Here is a 22081-nt window from a genome sequence, read left to right as displayed (position 1 = left end):
TTATACATCATTCATGCGCACATTCACACTCCACTCATAAAATTCAGACATTCTTAAATGTATAGCAGTGGCAAAACATGAAAATAGCAGCATTTAGCACAGTCATAATAAATGACTACTATTTAACTATGTCTGTTTTTCAGATATTTTTGCAGTGTCATCAATTAAAAAAAACATTTTGCATAAGTTTGTTTTCCCAGATATTTCATAGATTGCCTTCACATGGCCAAAAAAAAACACAAAAACAAACTTTATCATCAGAACTTTGTGAAGCTTTTGGGATAGTATTTGAATGTTGGTACAACACAAAACTCAGGTGATATCTACAAGTCTAGACCTTGATTTTAGTGAGGCTGGTTGGACTTTCTGGTTTGGATGACAACTTTGTGAAACTTGGGTTTGAGGATGGATTGTTGGTTTTTTTGTTAGTTTTCTTTTTTCTTCAGAGTTTCAGCTGGAAGGCAGGAAATGTTCTTCAGTTTTGGCACTTCTTAGCTTTCACAGAATTTTTTTAAAACCTGTATTGGGGAGGGAGAAAGAAACTTTAAAATATAAAAAATAAAAACTTCTCAGGTGTCTGATGAATTCAGTGTATAAACCTAGACAAATAGCTTTGCTTTGGGATTTTGGATTCATTCAAACCTAATATTCCTAACAAAACGCAGGTGTGAACTCCCACAAAGCAAAACCCTTGCAGACCAAAAGAACTGAGTTCGCTATTCAGCCTAATCACTAATACTGGTCCCTACAAAAACAGTTAATAAACAAATAATTTGTACTGGTGTCCAGTCAGGCAAAATCATATTCTCCTGCTGTTTGGGGAGTGCAATGTCTGTACTTCCCTGCCGTGCCTTGTAGTGCTAGAGATAGTGTTTCTTCCATTTCTTCAGCATTATACAGTATCCTATGTAATGTATGCTGTCATCATTATTATGAAATAGGATTTAGAACTTTCCCATGAAAATTAAAACAAAGACTCTCAGCTGGTGAAATTGGCATAGTTTCTGAACTGTGGATTAGTAGAGGAATTCTGTAACAGGCAGCAGCCCAAACATTGGGCAGGATTCTTTGATGCACCAGCAGAGAAATCTCCTTTCACCAGGGAACTCCCAGTGGGCACAAAGGCTTAGCTGCATCCTGCATCAGCACCTTGCCCTCCTCATGTGAAGGAGGCATATTAGGAGGGTGAAGGGAATGTGCAAGGGCAGGCTAAGGGTCGGAAAGGACACAGCAGAGCAGAGCTGTGTCTGATTCTCTACTGTCATGGGGTTACTGAGGGACCTTATTCCAGTGGTATAAATTAGAGCAGCTCTTCAATGGCTCTAACTGACAGTGGGGCTGGGCACTGCAAGATTAGGGAGGTACAGCCATCTTTTAATGACTTTCCCTGTCCCGCGTACTGAGTGGCATTCAGCTTCAAGAGAAAATCTATCCCATACGGTTTGTAATATCTTGACAGACACAGAGATCTCTTTGTTACTAAACTCAGCATTTGCATTGTTCTCTCATTCACAAAACACCTTCCACAGGCCATCTGTCCTTCTTTATATTCTCCCATTATTTAACAAACCTAATTTAGTGGCAATCCTACAGAGGCTTTATTCTCAGATACATGCACTATAGCTTTTTACCACTTACTATCCCCAAATTACATCTAATGCTCTCAATCTGGTACTTTTAACAGCAAATACTTGATTCCAAGAGGTGGCTCATTCTGCAGCACCATAGCCTGTTTGTCTCTCTGTCTCTGCCTCTGATCCTGCCCTCTCCTGTAATGGATTCTGCCATTTCCCCCACCCGTCCCCATATGCCAGGTGCCGCCTTTCCAGTCATTCTCAAAGCCTCCCTTTCACATCTTCTCCTCTTCTAATATTGGGTCTACCTGATATTTCTCTTTTTACGCCAAGGTGCTGGGCTCTACTGGACCTAGTTGAAATGTTCCACATTTCACATTTTTGACCAAAAAAAGTTAAATTTGATTTTGATGAAAATTTGCATTGAACATGTTGGGGTTTGGAGGGTTGTTGACCTGCTGTATGATCTGCCATTCACCTGATACCCCTTTCTGTGTCCCTTATGCAGGCAGAATTCCAATTAACACCAAATAAGAGTTTTGCCTGAGCAAGGACTGAAGGAATTAATCCAAAATGAAAGAAATACCAACTTAGATATTGCAAAGTAATCCACTGACATCAGTAGGTCTCCACAGGTATAAGGACTTGTCCATGCAGATTGCTTTGCAGGGTTAGCGTCTCTGGGATTAGTTCTACCCTCAGATACACAGACGCAAACTAGGTTTGAAGGCAGTCGCAGATGCATTTATGGAACTGAGAGCAGAATGGGCCCTAAGTTTACATTATTAAATGTGATTGCTTCAAATAACATATTAAACATTTCCCTTCTGCCTGTTCAGCTTGTATGGACACATTTATGGGTGTGTGAGTGCAATGAAATAACCTGTTATCAAAACACTTTTCTGACCAGCAGCTATTGCAATGTGTGTAGTAATCCCTATTTGAGCATAATTTAGAACTAAAGCTCAAATACTTGCACTGCATAAAATGATGGGGAAAAGGCTATAAAGGTATAACTAGTCTTCCTTAATATATTTGTGTTGTATATTTCAACTGATCGTCTTTCCCTTTTGGGATTGATCAGGCCACATACGTCATTCAGCAAATGTCACAGCCCAACCTGGACACGATGTATCAAAAATGTAGAAATAATACAGAAAAATCAGTTTCCTGTTTTTTTGTTTATTTTTGTTGTTGTGTTTAACTATTGTAACAAATGTAGGGTTGTGTTTTTTCCTCCCAACTGTCACTTACGTTAATTTTCTCTAAATGTGAATACTGAAGAGCTAAACTTTAAGTTCATTAGTGCTTCTGAAAATGATGCAATAAATAGCTTAGGGGCTCCCCAGCCACGGCTGAGGGGCAGACTTCTTAAGAGAGGTGATCATAGCACAGACATTTGTCCTGTAACTGGCCCATTAGTTTTAAGGGTTTAAGTGAGACCTAACGTGCTGGCCCTCTGGAGGGGAGTGCATTTCATCCCTTAATCCTGATTTCTCTTGCAACACACTTTCTAGTATTTCTCGCAATGGGCCTCTATCCAGAAAAGACTGCTTGCAAGCATTCCATACTACGATGTATACAAATGGGAGACTAGCTGTTAGAGAATTTGAATTCAGATTTCCTGAAGTGAAAGTCTAGTACAGTAATTTACTGTTCTACCTTACTCCATGGCCCTTTTGTACTTTTAGGGACCATAATGACAATAGACTTCTGTTGAAGCCACTGCTTTGTGTTAACTGAATTATTTTCTGTTTTCCCATCAGATCTCTAACAGAACTAGCAGCCTTATTTCTGTAGATTTGTGTGGTGGTAACTTTCAAATCTAAGTCAAATGCAGCTAAATATTGCAGAAATCTCATTATAACATCTGATCCTGCATTCTTTCCACTATTCAAGATGGCTAAAATCTTGCAAGATTTCTGCATTATTGAACCCAAACCTTGGTATCAGTTTGGACTCTAACATCAAAATCCTAGTTTAAACCTAATCCAGATTCAAGCACCACTCACTTGATCCATCTCTAGTTACACTATACCAAATATGTTTCGCCTTACTTTACCGTTCACTTTGTTACCACTATGTGTTTTTTAAAAATAATTCTATAAAGTATTAGACTAATTGGATGTTTTTAAATTCCATCCAGCTGTCTCAAGCTGAAAGTGGGCTGTGTCAGCAACCATTAAAAAATCTCTTCTTTTTCCTTTCAAGTTTTTCTTTCTTGTGAAAATTATATTTTAACAACCATAAGAAATAGAAGCTGAAATATGTGTTTAATTTTACAAAAAACCTCAAGATTCCCTTTAGTCACCAAAGGAAAATAATTGCATTATATTTTCAGAGCTCTGAGGAGAGAGGGAGTGTCTGGCAATGAAAACCCAAACAAGAGAGAGAGTAAAAGTTAACTTTGTTTTGATCACTAGAGATCACTGACTTTGAAAAGCTACCTACTGGAAGTGAAAATGAAATGGTATTCCATGCCACTACTGATCTTTGAAGATAACTTGTTTTAAGAATTCTCTAAAAGTGCTTTGTATTTTACTACAGCACATCCATAATTCAGTTAATCCAGTCAGTTTTCTACAAATGAGTTAGATCATGAGTCAATTATTTTCAGTATAAACAGGTCTGAAGTGTCATCAACTTAATATTACCAACTGAAGTGTTAATAAAGTGCTGCTATAGCTGACCCAAGTTTTCTGGAGGTGGTATTAAAGTATGGAACAGATTGATGCCTCTAAATATGGTCAGGATTGTCAAGGCCACAGATTCAACTATAGAAAGCCATTCTGGCATGTCTTTTAGTTGAGGGGAAGGAGGGTTTCTGAAATGTAGTCTATAGAAGCATGTTGAGAGGAGGGTTGGGTGGGGTTTTTTTTGTTTGTTTTTGTTTTGGGGTTTTTATTTTTTTTTGTACAATGACTTGAGCAAATCTTCATAGACAAGACTAGTAGTGATAGTGAATGAAACACAATTATACCTCTTATACCACATCTTTAAAAATCTAGTCTTTCTGAAGAAAGAACATCATAGGAATAAGACATGAAAGAAGAACTTTTATAATATGATCTATTGAATTTGCAGTTGGAAGGCTTTGAAAAGCACTGTAAGCTGAAAGTGAGTAAAACATAAGCCCTTTCTGTACTGTTCAAACAACCTTAGGCACAGTTTACATTCATTTATGGAAAAAACAGGTTATACTAATGTATAAAGATGTTCTACTCAAGTAGAAATTTAGGCCAGAACACAGTTTTTAACCTGATTATACCATGGTTGATCCCAGGGCTAGACAAACGGTATTTAAACCATGCTTAAACTGCAGTTCAGGCATGAAAAGTGGCTCTACAGAAATGGCATTTTGGGTGTCCATGTTGTATTGTGTTCCAGTAATTTGGAGCTTGTTCAGTTTACAAATTAAAAAATAAAATAAAATAAAATCTAATCAACAGCCCTTCAAATTAACCTGCACTCTAAGAATCAGATTGGGCTCTTCCCTTCTCATGTGTCTGCATCTGTAATTGATGATTTTGCAGGCTCCCAAAAAGATCAATGCAAACCATTGTCTTCAAGTAAAGCCCTAAATTAAACTTGTACAAATGTATGGAAGGCTGATGGATTTGCACAGCTGCAACTGAGAAATCAATATTGCTTAATTGTTATCTGACTCGCAGGTAAAGCAAGGACGTATACAAATCCTGATTCTGAAAACAATTCTTCACACCCTTTTAGTGCTTGAAATGTTACCATTATCTTTTAATTTGCCATGTGAATATCCTTAAAATGAACAGGGATGGATTGGGAATAAACGTGACCTGGTTTAACTAAAAATGTGGAGTCTAAAAACTTCTCTCTGGGGAGAGAATGCTGATGAAAAAGAAAATGGAGGAGACAGTGCATGTCCACGGTGGGTGGCTGAGAAACAAAGTCAATGGTCACTGAATAATGCTGCTACTAGAAAAACGTGGGTGGGGGCAGGCCCTTAAAGCACAGTAAATGAGTGGGGTGCTGTGTCCTTAATCCAGCACTCATCTCAATTGACAAGAGTAAATACTAAATGAAAATGCCCATTAGCCCTGCTTTGAGCAGTGCTGTACACGTTCCCCTTAGCTGCTTCATGTTAGATTTGTGAAAAGGATGGTGGTTTCTGTTTGTAATGTTTCAACATGCACAGTTTCTTTGGTTATGGATTGTGTGAGCCCATAAACTGCCTCCCTGTGTTTCTAGTTCAAACAAGTCCAAATTAGTCATGGGGAAATTCAGTCAACACTACCAAATGTCTCTGGGTTTCATATCAAAAACATTTTGTGTCACATGGCTTCAGAAGTTGGCCCAACCCGGTCCAGACTTTTTCTAGAGCAGAGGTTCTCAAACTGTGGTCCATGGACCACTTGGTGGTGGTCTGCAGAAAGACACCAGGTGCTAGTTTCCTGAGGCTCTCTAGGGAAGTGGTTCTGCAGCACTTTCTTGTTCCTTAATGATGCAATATCAGACATTCAAAGAAGGGTTGGATTTGTTTTTTAAAAAAAAATTTTTAATAGAGTCTCTGCTACAGATTCCTAAACAGGCATGCATGTACCTTTATTAGGTAAACAGGGAAAGGCCATGGAATTATTTTATCTTGAATAGGTGCATAGCATAAATGAACTGTTGTATTTGTTTCCTGGGTGAAAGTGTTATGAAATATTGAACTGCTCTACATTTGTTCAATTATTTCAAATGCAATGTGCTGTTCAAATATTAATTTTTAATAAAAATATGAGTTGCTTCAGTTTTGATTTGTCTACATGGGGGTAAACAGTTTAATGAGTTAGGCTCCCCCGCACCCCCAAAAAGCTTTATTAATGATTTATTGGGTTTTAAATAATCTGTATATATATATATATATTTTAAAACACTTTGCACTTTGCCTGTAAGAAATTTTAATATAACATCTGATACGAACAGAAAATGTAGTGGTAGTTGGTTATTAGTAAATCTTTATTTTAATTTTTAAAATATAAGAATTGTGCCCATGGAGTTAAGTAATGATATTAGGCTACATTAAATACATTCCTAGCAAATTTTCTCAACAGCTGAATACAACTATTTTGAAAATTTAAAAACCATTACAAAGCATGGGGGAAGGAGGTGGGAACAGCTCATTTAATATTTTATATTGTATAACGTAAAGGGTTTTTATTTGTGTTTTACTCTAGAAACACCAGGACTGTCAATTCTGGTTTTCCTAGAAGACTTGTAGAAGTTTTCAAAATATGCATATTTTTTTGCCTTCACATCTTAATTCGAAGGAACAGGATGATTGGATATTTTAACAAAAACATCTTTTTTCCAAAATGGCAATTCCTTGTTGAAGTTTTAAACCATCAGGCTATTTTTCCACACTTGGTTCTTGTGATATCTTTATTTTACTAGTTTTCCACTTGCCATAAAATATTCCAAGCAAGTCATGGTATGAATTTCTAATATAAAAAACCAAACTCCTTTAAAAAAATCACTTTTTCTTTATGCATTGTAAAGAAGCAAATAAGGACACTTTTTTTTTTGGTTAATCTCCTTTCTTGTGGATTAAGAAGACATAGAATTAACTTGTTAGCAACATGATATTCCCTTGGATACCATCTCTATGTAAATCCACATGTTTCTGTGGTATTTAGCAGAGACATAAGAGAGTATTCCATATATATTACTAATCCAAGTGGCGTGGAATTGTATAGAAGCTGCTACCCTCTAGTACAGGCATTTGGTGACTTAGCAAGTGATGGTTATCATCTTTTGTATCAAAGCAATCCTACATTGGTGCTGATATGTAAGAGGCTTCTGGCCATTCAGATAATTGACTTCAGCAATGCAGTTCTTTAGAAGTAGGCAAATAGAGTGCATTGGCTTCCTCTGTGTTACAGTAAGTGATGTCTTCATGTGAGGCAAACTTTTCTCATTGTATACGATTCTAGTTCCCAAGTTACTACATGAAGACAGACTTTTTAAATATGCTCCTTGGTACACCGCAGCCACAGAGCAGTCAGAGGGAAATAAGAATCACAGTTCACATCCATCATCATCATAAAACGTAGGGTGTACCCTTATAGCAATGTTCACATTCAGGGGTTTTCATGAACATCAATTTAACTTCTCAACATTCCTGTATTATCCCAAGTTTACAGATGGAAAAAACTGAGATCACAGAAGCAATCCTCATCAGAACCAGGATTAGCATTAAGGACCACCTAATTTCTAGTTCCCTGTTGAAATCACTAGACCTCTCTCTCTCTTCATCGTGTAACAATCCACCTTACTCCTCCATTCCTGAATCCTGTCTTGAGATAGAATTTGGAGATTGCAATGTCCATGAAATCTTATTTTCTTAACTGGTCAATGAGATCACTCAGTTAGATGAATAATCCAGCAGCCAGAGGTTGGGACAAGTTGGCAGTTTTGCATGAAGATTGGCTTTGGTTATGCTATGGGTGGGTTCACTTCCCCTAAATTTTGTTTCAAGTTTCTGGTTCAGGCAAATGAAAAACTCAAAGAAAAACTCAATTGATACCACCATGGTTCACCTGGTTTTGCATTTAACTTCACCCTTGCCCAAAAAACAAAACAAAAAAAATGAATAACCCCCCTGCAGGTTTTGTGTAGTTTTATGTGAAATTCTAAATTAATACTATGCCCAGACTTCCTTGAGAAATCTGGAAGCTTTTTCATAAATGTAACAAAACCAGGTGAGTTTCATAAGGTTAGAGTTTTTATTATGAGCATATGGCCTGTCTCCAATTTCAACAGGTCTCTTTGGAAACAAAAGCTACTTGTGTGCAAAAATTTATCTCATGGACCATCCCATTTCAGACTAGGGCAGGAAGAATTTCAAGTATGAATTATTTTTCCTTTCAATTAAAACTGCTTGTGCTTTACAAAATATTACTAATCACTTCTGATAAAGTTAATTTCTTTCTTTTAGGGTCAGTATGTACACATGAGGAAAAAAGTCCCGGTTTTATTTCTTGGCCTTTTCCTCTTGACCAAATGGTTCATGTGACAATGTTCAATATGGAAAGAAATATCATTAAGTAGCATTTAATATATAAGATAGAATGTGTGTGTTTAAAAAATCAAATCAATAACATCCTACTAAAACAACCACTCTGTTCTGCACACAGTTCTCCCTCTGGCCAGTGGGTGAGAGAGAATCAACCATATGTGACAGATGTCAGACATGTTGCTTAATGTACTACTGCAGGGCACTCAGATACTACAGTGATGAGGATAGAATAAATATCTAGGTAGAAGAGAACAGAGAAAAGGATATAGGCCAGGGGAGTTACTGTAAGAATGAACTGCAGGAATCATTTGGGGTATCTTTATAAAATTAAGTACTGTGTATATGAATTGCATTTCAGGTCCTCCAACTATACTATGGGCACTCGAGCCTTTTCCCATGACAGTATTTTTATACCTGATGGGCAAGCAGAGAGTGAGCAGGCAGTCCAAGCAATGTCACAGGACAAAATCCTAGGCAAAGTCAAAACCCTTCAGGTAAGAAGGAACAAGTACGTGACTATGCAGGTGAAAATGTTAAAAAAAAAATTAAAAAAAAAAAGTTTTCATCATGTGCCATAGCATGCTGAGCTTGTAAGAAGACTGGTAGCTTCCCTGAAGAACTTAGGGGCAGATCCTCAGCTGCTGTAAATTAGCATAGCTGCAGTGGAGATCTGGAGAGCTGGGGATCTGCCTTTACAACCTCTGGCCCCAATCCTGTAAGTAAATACGTGCACCCTGCACCATGTGGTGCTCCATTAAAGTGTACAGCGGGGGACGGGACTCCCTGTGGATGTATGTGTTGACCCCCCTGGACCAGCCTGCGGAGTCATGGCCTAAGTAAATAACACTCAGAGGAGGATAACGGAATACAACTCAAACATTTCCCTTGTGCTTTTTGTTGTCGTTTAAATATTTTTCCTCTTTTGCCCTCATATATTTCCCCATTAATTTTTGTTAGTCCTTGCCTTTTAGTCACTTAACTGATGTCCACTGGTTTCTTGATTCCGTTTGTTTGTATACTTTCCCATTGTTTTTCAAATGCATTAGACTTTTTGCAGGATATAGAAATAGTCAATCTCCAAAAGTCTTACTTTTCATTTGCCTTCCAATTTTGTCCATGGGGTTCTAAATGCATACAAAACAAGGCTCTTGAGGAACCTTGCCACTGCTCTTTTGCCAGTCCACCTGCATTTCAGATGCATTCAGTTCTTCAAAATAAATGAATACGTAAATGGCGTCCTTCTTAAATAAAACCATACACTGCTGTTAAGAAATTACTTACCAGCCCTCCTTTCATGCCTGCCTTCCGTGATTCCCATCCCATTAATGCACTCATTAATTTTGTGCTGTGTAATATACTTGAAAGATTCTCTCCATATTTCTAATTAGATTTTGGAAGAGCTGAAGAAGAACTACCTTTCAAAAATTAATCCGTTTTTACAGTGGGCACAGGACATGTTGGGGCAGGACTTTGAGAGCTTGTCAATGCTGTGTAACTGCCCACTCTCAGGGGTTGAATTGGAGGTTGCAGGGAAATTAAATGTATTCCTCTAGCCTCTGCTCACAAACCAAACTGTGCCCAGTTGAGATGCCAGACTGGATAGTAGCTGGAAAGTTCTTCAGGGTCAAGTAACTGGCTTCTTTTGGACTTTTTCATGGTTCAAGGAGTTAATAGGTGTGCTTCTTAGAAGGAAGCATTAAGAATTCCCATCAATAGTGGGTATAGTTTTTCTTCACTGGCTTTCACCAGTCAGGAGAGGCATGGATCTCTTAATGTTAATTCAAAATACATTGTTGCATTGAGAAAAGAATAGACGTGAAAAGCAATGCATGATGATACTTACAAATGGCAGGTAGCTTTTAGAATTAGGTGGCCAGAAAACATAGCGATACAGGAAATATGGAATCATTCTAAACATATCTCAGGGCACTACTGTATATACAACCTTTCAGATTCTTGGTTCAGCAGGAAAATATCATAAACTAGTAAAGAGAACATAATCTTTTCCTTGTCTGCATCTCACTTTCAGATGACAAAGTAATAGTGAGCTGTTTGGGATTTTGACATTTAGCCCTCAACATCAGCTCTTGGAGATTAAAACATTGAAAGAAAATTGGCCAGTGAAAAGGTTTTAATGCAGTTTATTCAGTTACAATAAATGTATTTAAAAATGCTAGGACTAACTACAGAAAAGAGCGTTCTGTGCCCTGAGGAAGCCAGCTCCATGCAGAAATGTGGGCATTTGTAGATTTTCAGCCTTCAAACTAATTTTTATAAATCTGAGCTAATAAACCTTTAACTTTGGGAGTAATTTTGAAAGCTACATATGAAGCACAAAGTACAAATGTTCTATCTCTTGGGAATCTCAATAAAATAATAATAAAAAAAATCCTCATACATATGGATAGGCATTTTTTTACAGCACAGTTCTCAAACATTCCAGATTACAATACAATTCTTTAATCTGAACAAATAAGATACAGCTTCTCTTTTATTGCACATACCATTCTCTACAATAGCTCTATTCATAGGCATCTTACAGTGTTCATAGCACAGTTTGTACACGTGAAATGTCATAATATGTGCATTACAAGGCACCCCATCCATCCCTCTAATCCTCAACACTGGAATTTGTATATAAATAGGCACATTTTGTAAGCAATAGATCCAGAGAGACAGCCGGCATATTTTCTCACTGAGAGCCAGATTCTCACATTGAATACCTCACTCTGAGAGTCATCCCGCTGGCTCCAATGGGGCTACTCAGAGCAAGACGACTGTCTGTTGTAAGGGTATTGGAGTCTGGCCCTAAATTAAGGGTTCTTTTTTAATTTAAGAAAGAAATTACTAAATGAATATTTAGGTTCTGATTCAGTTTCCACTAAAATCAGCGAGAGTTGAGGGCACTCAGCAATTTACTGGATCATACCCTCACAGGACCATTGTTTTGTTCTGCATGTGGAATTCCTGTTTATTTCAGTGAGGGTGTGTAAATCTGAGGTAGAGAGAGAAGGGGTGTAGCCAGGGGTTCCTTCAGCCAGGGCGTTCACCACTCGTCCCCTCCCACTGCGCCACCTGCCGGGAGGGCTTTGTGCCACTCCAGTCGGCGGGGAGGGAAGGACGTGGGCTGCCAGGCTTGCTGCAGACCTGGCACTGGCTGGGGCAGCTGGAGCGCACAGCCAGCTCCCAGCAGAACGCTCCCCTCCTCCGCGTTGCCGCCCCCTACAGGGCAGCCAGAGTGGCAAACAAAAAAAAAATTGGGGCGGCCGTACCGCCCTAGGATTGGACAGAATGCCTCCCCTTAGAATCTGCCACCACAAGCACGAGCTGCTGCCTGGAGCTGGCCTGCTTGTAATTGACATTCACATGAAGGGAAGTTACACGCTTGAATCCCTGCTATAACCATTCTTTTGTAGAGATTTTCACAGTGATAGGGAGATCCTCTTTGGAGAATTTCCTGTCCTTGAGAGAGAGTAAGAAAATTACCACATAGTCTTATTTCTTTTCACTGGGTGTGGTTCCTGTAAATATTCAGAAAGAAAATCAAATATTAAAGTGTCCTCTTTCCTATTCATTACTTCTTCTAAATCTCATGCGAAAAATATGTTTTCTTTCATACATTTGATTATTTTAGGCATACATAACAGAAATTAATTTCTGTACATTAAAAGAGGATCTTATTCTGTGATCTCTGTGTAAGCCGAAGTCATTACTGCCGAAAAGGACCAGGCACAGGCTCAGTCTCTGGACATCCATAAAATGCTCCTTGTTTTGTTAACTTTATCCTTGGTGCAATTCAAGATTACTTTATTTATAGTATCAGGAGGTAGCCGTGTTAGTCTGTATCCAGAAAAACAACAAAGAGTCCAGTGGCACCTTAAAGACTAACAGATTTATTTGGGCATAAGCTTTCGTAGGTAAAAAAAACAACTTTTTCAGATGCATGGAGTGAAAGTTACAGATGCAGGCATTATATAATGACACATGAAGAGAAGGGAGTTACCTCATAAGTGGAGAGCCAGTGTTGACAGGGCCTGTTCAATCAGGGTGGATGTAGTCCACTCCCAATAACAGATGAGGTGTCAATTCCAGGAGAGGCAAAGCTGCTTTTGTAATGAGACAGCAACTCCCAGTCCCTGTTCAAGCCCAAATTAATGGTGTTAAATTTGCAAATGAATTTTAGTTCTGCTGTTTCTCTTTGAAGTCTGTTTCTGAAGCTTTTTTTCTTCAAGTATGGCTACTTTTAAAACTGTTATAGAATGTCCAGGGAGATTGAAGTGTTCTCCTACTGGCTTTTGTATGTTACCATTCCTGATGTCTGATTTGTGTCCATTTATTCTTTTTTTTTCCCTATAAAAGAATAAATGGACACAAATCGGACATCAGGAATGGTAACATACAAAAGCCAGTAGGAGAACACTTCAATCTTCCTGCATCTGTAATTTTCATTCCACGCATCTGAAGAAGTGGTTTTTTTACCAGCGAAAGCTTATGCCTAAATAAATCTGTTATTCTCTAAGGTGCCACCGGACTCGTCATTGTTTTTATTTGTAGTATTTCAGAGAGAAGATTTTAAATCATCTCTGGACAAGAAACAGGATTAAATGAAAAGAAAAAGGGGAAACGGAAAAGGAAAAGTTGAATGATGGAAAAGCTACAAAACTTATATTTTCTGTTGACCTAACAGTATTGTGTTATAGTTCTCCTTAATGACATTACCCTCTGCAGAGCGTCACTGTGGGGTTTCTGTGCTCTCTTGTACACCAATAGCCTTGTGGCATGGCAGAAGGGGATCTGCAGTGGGAGTATATCTGGTCAAGATTTGCAGAAGTTACTAATGACTTTGGTAACTGAATTTTTGGGAGCTCAACCTGAGATACCTTAAAGGGGCCTGATTTTTAAGAAGCTAGATGCCCTGCATTCTCTGAAAATCAGGTTCCTTTAATGTGCAGTATTGCCAATCCTCAAACATTTAAAAATTATGTCTGGTTCCCATAATTGTGAGATTTTTTTAAAATATAATAAATATGGGGTTCTTTTTATGGCCTTCTGGGTTGTGACCTTTGAGGATGTACTTGGGTCATGAATGCAAAATTTTCTTGCAACCATAAAGCCTAGAAATATACCTTTTTGTTTTTGTTTTTTTTTTAATGAAAGCTTGATTTTGATGTGTCCACATGACTCCAGAAAACATGAAAGTCGTAATAAAACAGCAAGAATCTTTGTTAACTCTTGATTGAGGATGACAAGAGTTACTGCTGATAATTATGCTTCCTTTTCTCTGCCTTGTTGCGGTAGCTATTGAATCTGGAGTTAGTTTGCTTTTTAGCCCTAGTAATCAGCCTGTGTATTTCAAATTGTTTGCAGACTATGCAGATTCCATAGGGGGTGAGAGAATGTTCAGTAGAGTTGACTTATTTCATTTGTGACATAAATATATTTTTCTTGTTTTTCAGCAACAGTTGTCCAAGACTATTAAATTTGGACAACCACCACAAATGACAATTTCTGAGAGGACAATGGAGGAGGCAAATACTAGTTTAGAAGAGGACTTCTTACTCAGTAGCCCAATGGAGATTGAGACTCAACAGGACACAGTGCTCTCGGACAGTGATAATAACGTAAGCATTTTAAATGGACACACATTCACTACATCACACTCAAAGAGGTAGCCGTGTTTGTCACTTTTTACAGATCCAGACTAAGAGTCCTGTGGCACCTTATAGACTAACAGACGTACTGGAGCATAAGCTTTCGTGGGTGAATATCCACTTCATCAGACGAAAGCTTATGCTCCAGTACGTCTGTTAGTCTATAAGGTGCCACAGGACTCTTTGTCGCTTTTTGCATCACACTGTTATTGAAAGCACAGAACTCACTGGGGCATAGATGCAGTGTCCAGTAAGCCAGAGCAGCAGGCTTTTTATGTGTGGACACGCAGATTTAGTAGGATCTTTCAAATTCTGCGCCCTAGACTAATGACAAGTATATGCACTGGGGGTGATGTACTTGGTGTCCTGGGAGGGAGGGAGGCCTCCCATATTAACTATTCTAAAGGCTGACTTCCCACAGAGCAGGTGGCAAACATAGCATCTCTCTAAAGGTCAAGAAAAGGCTCGTGAGAGACAGAGAATACTGGATTTCCCAGAGTGGGAAGTTGTGCACAGGTGATGCATAGCAGCCCACAGGGAAAATCCTATGTGAGAGGGATTGGAGCCTAAACCAGTTTGCCTTTGGCACACTGAGACTAGAACGCAGGCATACTGACTGTCCAATGCTCAAACCACTGTACCCCCCAAGCCTCTGACATACCGGACATATTGGGTAGTCTACGGGTGCATGACACAGCAGCTAGGCATGTGCTTCCAGCACAGGTAGACTGATGCACACTAGGGGCTTATCTACCTTTAAAATACTACTGTGGCATAGCTGCATCATTGCAGCTTTGCCGCTGTAGTGCTTCAGCATAGACTCTACCTATGTTGACAGGAGGGGTTCTCCCATCGGTATAGGCCAGTGGTCACCAACTGGTAGATAGTGATCGACTGGTCGATCCTGGAGCCTCTGACAGTCGATCACAATCTCCGGCCACTAAAAGTCTGGCAGCGCTGTGGGGCTAAGGCAGACTTCCTGCCTGCCCTGGCCCTGCACTGCTCCTGGAAGTGATCAGCACGTCCCTGCGATCCCTGAGGGGCGTGTCTGCATGTGCTGCTCTTGATTGCAGGCACCACCCCCTCAGCTCCCATTGGCCAGGAACAGGGAGCTGCGTGGACGATGCCTGCAGGGAGGGGCAGTGGATGGAGCCGTGGGCCCACTCCCAGGGCCACAGAGATGTACTGGCCACTTCCAAGAGTGGTGTAGGCCCAGGGCAGGCAGGGAACTGGGAGTCACCTGAGGTAAGCACTGCCTGGCAGGAGCCCGCACCCAAACCCCCTCCTGGAGACAGCACCCTGAACACCCTCCCACACCCCAGTCCCCTCCCAGAGCCTGCACCCCAAACCTCCTCCTGCACCCAAACCTCCTGCCCCAGCCCTGAGCCCCCTCCTGGAGCCAGCATCCCATACCCTCTCCTGCACTCCAACCCCCTGACCCAGCCCTGAGCATCCCCTCCTGCACCCTAACACTCTGCCCACTGTGGAGCCACCACCTTCACCCAAACTTCCTCCCAGAGGTTGCACCCCTCATCCCCTCCTGCACCCCAACCCCTTGCCCCAGGCTCAGCCCGGAACCCCCTCCCACACTCTGAACCCCTCAGCCGCACCCCCTTCTGCACCCCAACCCTCTGCCCCAGCCCGGTGAAAGTGAGTGAGGGTGGGGAGAGCGAGCAATGGAGGGAGGTGGGATGGAGTGAGTGGAGCCAAGCCTTGGGGAAGGGGTGGAGTAGATCCTGGGTTGCACTTAAATTCAAAAAGTGATCTTGTGCGTAAAAAGATTGGAGACCACTGTTATACATTACCACCTCCCTGAGGAGCAGTAGCTAGGTCCACGGCATAATTCTTCCATCAACCTAGCACTGTCTATACAGGGATATGGGGCAGCTTAATGACAGTGCTTGGGGGTATGGATTTTTCACACCCCAGAGCAACATAGCTATGCTGATCTAATTTTCTAGTGTAGACCAGGCCTGGTTCTGCTGAGCTAACACACTGAAAATAGCAGTGTGGCTGCAGCCACACAGGCAGTAGCTTGGGCTGAGCCCCAGGTATGTACTCGGATAGGTAGCCCGAGCTACCACCTGTGTTTCTGCAGCCATGCCGCTATTCTTAGCATACTAGTTCAAGCAGACAACATCTACACTGGGAAGCAGGCTTCCAGCTGCTGTGTAAACATACCCTCTGGCAGAAGGAAAGTACCTGTTCCCACCTGAGCATTTATCAGTTGTGTTTTTTCTGTATATTTAAAACTGTAAATTCCTGAGAGCAGGGACATAATTTTCCTGTGTATTTGGAAAGTACTGTATCTATCTGTTTAAAAAAAAATTATGATGCTATTAATGGAGAAAATGGCAAATACCGCAGCCCTCCTTCACTACACAAAACCTCAACAAATAGTAGCACTTCCAAATGAACTAGCACCTTTCTCTGTCAACATTGAGCACACTGAGTGACATTTGGATCCCTTACACAATGCCCTAGCAAAGGAGCTTTGTGTGCAGTGGGTGGCTGAGGAACATGGAATCTCTTCCCACTAATTGACAGTGGGATGTAGAGGGCCAATCTGTCCACAAAGCCCTCCTCCAACCCCCCCACACTATTGTGAAGTTAAGCTCTGCACTCTGAAGTGCATTCTGGATTCCCCTTAATTGAGATCTCAGATTCTTGGCTCTCCTATGCAGCAGAAATGTATTTTTTCCACTGTATTTGTACCCCCCAGGGCTGCACAGGAGGCAGGGTTTGTGTGTCTTTCAGTATTTTCCTATCTGACCCATCAGTTCCCTGCAAGGAGATTTGGCTCTCCACCTCCCATCCTGCATCGCTACCCTTGCAGTAGGATGTTTGACTAAAGCCTGAGGGCCAGATCATGTTTTTAAGTCACAGCCCTTGCTGGAGGGAGGTTCAGAGGAACTATGTTGCAACCTGAGGAGGAATTTGGGTTGGCTCAGCCAGAATTCTTCCCAAGACATCTCAGGTAGAGCATGCCAGAGCTGCAGTGAGTACTCATACTCTACCACTGGTTGGCTTCATACCACATTTCACCAGCTTTCAGCTGTTGCCGTGCCCCTCACAGAGCCATTTGGAGGAGAAGACATACTACACTCCCCAAATGTGCACATGCCCATAGCCAGGCTCCACCAAATTCCTCAACATTTGTTGATTTTCCTTTTCTCCTTCATTCTGGACTCCCTGTTTACCTTCAATACAGATACTGAATCATATAAAGCAAACTCTGCCTGGGAAAGGATTTCCAAAGAACTCACATCTTTGTATCTGTTTTTTTTGTTTTGTTTTGTTTGTTTGTTTTGCACTATTTGATATGTCTGTCTACTCACTTGAAGCTTTAGCACTTGATATAAAAATCTTTTGGATTTTTCACACCTGGAGTGGTGTAGTTATGCCGACCTAATTTTCTAGTGTAGTTCAAGCCTTTGTATCCTCTTTGTGCTTCTATTTGTACACAGGGAATAAGAAGGCATATGCATCTTTGTGCATCACTTGGAGAGCTACAGATTAGAAGTGCTAAGTGTTGGTGCTGTATTTCTTATATTCCATGTAGTTTTTCATTATTATTGTATAGGTAAATTGGATTAATGGCTTCAGTTCTCAATTGGATTTGGCATATGTTTGAAATGCTAATTTCAAGCATATATACTAATATCTGCTAATGAGTCATAAAAGGAGAATCACAAAGAATACATAAAATACAGTATGTCAGAACTGAAAAACATGGGATTAAAAATCAAGCCAGTCATTTTATATCAAAGATGCAAATAGGCTATAATTCGTATCACAGAAAGCTTCACAAGCTCCTAGCTAAAAGGAATCACTTAAATGTGCTCTATAATGCATAAACATAAGAACAATTATAAAAAGAAAGACTGTTAAGTTAATGCCCATAAATGATACAGTAATACCAAATTTAGGGCCTCAGTACTTTCCCGTGCAGAGAACACCTTGCACCCAGGGATTGCTTTTGGGGGACAGAGCATAGTGGAGTGTTGCCTCCATGGCCTGGTGTCCATTGATTCCCTCTTGGCCCTACTGAGGACCACTCCAGCTCCATGGAATTGGAGGGCACAAGGAGGGGGATTGGGAAGGGGATGAAGGTCAAGTTTCACTGAATAATTTTCCCCACCAACGCAAAGCAAGTTGGTCTGTGAATAAGGCATTGGACAAAAATACAGTAGACCTGGGTTCTGTTCCTGCCTTAGCTATCGACCTTGGGAAAAGTATTTTGCCTCGGTTTCCTCTTACTCTTTGGGTGCCTTGTCTAGTTAGATGGTAAACTCTTTGAGACAGGGACTTTCTTTTACCGCATGTGTGTACAGCACACAGCACACTCTTGGTTAGGGCCTCTAGGTGCTATGCTAGTACAAGTAATTAATAATGAAGTTCCTGGAGTCTTCAGGAATTAATGCCGTTCCTCCTCCATGGCTTAGAATCCACTTCCATAATATGGGTTCTAATGGCAGATAGCATTTAGGAGAGCTCTGGACAGCACCATTCTTGCAGCCCTAATGAACCCTTACTGATGGAATTAAGAGGTCAAAGGGGCCTGCCTTTCTGTGGATCCCATTTGGCACCAGAGGAAAGGCGTTCACAGGAAGCACTGGGTGAAATGCAGTATTTCCACTCCTCTGTGTAAATAATTTCTGCCTAAGAGAGGATAAATAATTCTGTTTTATTCTGGTCCATGCTTCAATCAAGTTAAAACACTGATTCTAAATATGACAAAATGTATTCAGAACTGCTAGAAATCATGGTAGGTCGCATTTTACTTTGGAGTTTAGCACTTAGATAATTAGGTTTAAGAATAAGTGTGAACTCTTATCATTTAGCCTGTGTAGCCTGTTGGGTCTTACTAGTCTGATATCTACAGACTCTTCTTTATAGAGAGCTATAAGATTATAAAAGTGTAGAAGAGAAAACCATGTTACACCAGGAAGCAGAACTGTGCATCCGTCAGACCTGTAGTGCTAGTGGGGATGGAGAAAAAGTCCTAATAGGCCTTTTCACTTACGCTTTGCGATTGCACTAGATCTTTTAATTATGTTTATTAAATCCTTTACATTCTAATATCTAGCTGTGCTAATCTCATTTTCTAGTTAAGTGACACTCCGGACTCATTAAACCCTATGAGTGTGCCTGGGACAGGACATGAAGTAGAGAAAAAGGTAACAAAATATGAATAATTAATTTAATTTGTATCAAATCCTTTTCTGTTTTAATTATTTTCCTCCTTTGTTTTAATTAATTTTTTTAGAAAACCACCAATTATTTTATTGCAGTATTCAGTTTTATTGTCCAAAATTCATCCAGAACTGTAGTAACACTGTACAATTCTCGTGTACTGCATTTGAGGAGACACTGGTAAATGAGTAGTGACTGAAGCTGGGAAGTCTGTTTCCATAGTAATAGATGACAGAAAACTGAACATAGCTCCATCTCATCTGTTCTTCAAACATTCAATTTATTGCAGAGCCATCATTTTCATAAGTACTTATACTACTTTATTATGCCTACATATAATTTAATAAGGCTATGCAAAATATTTCAAGATCTTTAAACAACTGGTTCTCTGATAAACCAGCGTTTAACCTTTGTGGATTTCAGAGCTGTCTTAAAAAAAGATACTAATTTTTCCTCTGTAGAAGACTTCCCCTCCTTTTCTGAGTTCACACCAACTGCAATCTAACAGTGGTAGCTAAATGGACCAGGTGGAGAGACTTTTGATTTTTGTCACCTCGTAAAGGTTAGTTTCTTGTGTACTCACTTGTAATTTTCCCAGTATAACAGCATTTGCTGTTGCAAGACCTATAGTAGATACAGTAAGATTAATCTACCAGTGCTATAGCCAAGCATTGTAAGGTTTTTTTTTCTTTTTGCAGGGTGTTTTCAGTATGGCTGGAAATAGTCTCAGTCCTGCAAACACTTACTCATATGTACAACCTTATTCATGAAAATAATCCTGTTGTGTTTAATGGCAGCTGCCTACATGAGTGAAGTTACACTCATGCATAAGTATTTGCAGTATCTGGGCCCAAATATTTGCAATCCGATGGGCTCTGATTTGATTCTCTGATTTCAGCAGGAGATTTTCATATACAATGAGAAATTTTACTTGTCACTTTATGCTTAGAACTCAACACCTGTTTTGAGGAATGTATGCCTTAGTGTTGCCTCATACCAATTAAATATAGCTTTGGAAACTCATGTAATAGTAAGTTCAACCCAACTGATTCAGGCCTAAAGGCTGAACATAACTAAAATACCTGAAATACAACACTCCATATGTAAGCAAACCTGAGATTTTAAAAAATAATAAATGTTGGGTTCTTGTTATTTCTCTACTGCTTTCTGAGCTTTTAGTGTGCCCTCACATAATATTTTCAAGCTTTTCTCCACAACCATGAAATCAAGAAACTTAATTTTTTTCTGAATAAAAGCTGAGAGTCTCTCATCAGTACTTGCCTCCAGGTTGGGCTTAAAGAAAAACATCAAAATATTGTTAAAGTCATGATAAAATCATGAGAGTTGGCAACACTAAAAGATGTGACCCTGCTGAAACTTTAGCTGCTAATCTGTCTTCACAGCTGATTAATAGGAGTTTATAAAAATTTGTAATGTTACTTATGCCCCAGTTGGGGTATCCAATTAGTATGAGTGAAAATTATTTCCTTAGTCATTGAGTGTTTCTTTAAAACAAAATACCAAGTTCTTTCTTAAAGTTATTAACAAATTAATACATCTGAAGATAAACTTTTTTTTACTGCTTAAACTATAAGCAGGAATCTCTTGGTGCCAACTGATGGAGGGGATAGGGAATGGAGGGAGGGATAGCTCAGTGGTTTGAGCATTGGCCTGCTAAACCCAGGGTTGTGAGTTCAATCCTTGAGGGGGGCCATTTGAGGATTGGTCCTGCTTTGAGCAGGAAGTTGGACTAGATGATCTCCTGAGGTCCCTTCCAACCTTAGTAATCTATGAATGCATGGGATTCCAGGGTCAGATGTGTCCATATCAAGTTAACCAATGGGTGGTATCTAAGGTCTCTATCAAGAGTCAGTAGCCCAGTGATCATCATAATCATTCTGAAATGTTATGTATGGATAATATTAAAGAAGAATTTCTAGTGTGGATACATAACTTCTTAGAGTGCTTGTCCCTATATGTATTCCACTGTGGGTAGACATATGCTCCATGAACCCAGAGCTGCAGAGTTTTGAAAGCAGTGTCCATTGGTCCACACATGCATCCTATCTCACCTCATGCTTCTGACCGAGGCCATAAAGGGTGGGGTGGACCAACCATTCCCCAGTTCCTTCTCACCACTGCATGGTCTTGGTCCAGTGTCCAAAGCTTTGGTTTTATTCTTTTATCTGTGAACATATATAAAGATATCTGTAAAGAGTTTTTATAAGTTTTTAGAGTTTAAAGTTTTATCTGATAGTTTTTAGTGTTTTATAGTTAGTCTACCTGACTTGGGGAGGCCCTCTCCCTCCATTACCCTGCTTTGCGTATTGGACTATTCCCAGGACTTGGGGTTTCAAAATCTGTGCTTCCTGCCCCTGCTACTTCTCGATCAGCAATGAGCACCAGTGCTGTCTCTACTGCCTCAAGGAATCCCACAGCGAAGCAGGGCGCACTATCTGTCGTTCATTCCTCAGTTGCACCTGGGAAGGACGGGAACTTCGCCTTAGGAAGCACCTAATGGAAAAGACTTTAAGGCCACTGTCGGACCCAGGCCAGGGTACCCACCCTGTACATCAGCCAGGCTCAGCAAGTAGTGCGTCTCCTGCCACAATGCTCAACTCATC

At 40.2% G+C, this 22081-nt stretch overlaps 1 protein-coding gene across 3 annotated transcripts in view; it reads left to right on the top strand.

Annotated features, from left to right (window-relative positions):
• The window catches only part of CRACD (capping protein inhibiting regulator of actin dynamics), a 258245-nt gene that overhangs the window by 200132 nt on the left and 36032 nt on the right, over positions 1 to 22081 (top strand). For all 3 annotated transcript variants that reach the window (XM_032782743.2, XM_032782760.2, XM_032782752.2), the window contains 3 exons: positions 8969 to 9104; positions 14067 to 14231; positions 19373 to 19441. In XM_032782743.2, the coding sequence (XP_032638634.1) occupies positions 8969 to 9104; positions 14067 to 14231; positions 19373 to 19441 (370 nt within the window). The remainder of the gene's footprint in view (positions 1 to 8968; positions 9105 to 14066; positions 14232 to 19372; positions 19442 to 22081) is intronic.

Source organism: Chelonoidis abingdonii, chromosome 5 (genome assembly GCF_003597395.2).
Source record: "Chelonoidis abingdonii isolate Lonesome George chromosome 5, CheloAbing_2.0, whole genome shotgun sequence".
Lineage (NCBI taxonomy): Eukaryota > Metazoa > Chordata > Testudines > Testudinidae > Chelonoidis > Chelonoidis abingdonii.
The sequence above is the reverse complement of the archived record's forward strand: the minus strand, read 5'-3'. Positions and strand labels throughout refer to the sequence as shown.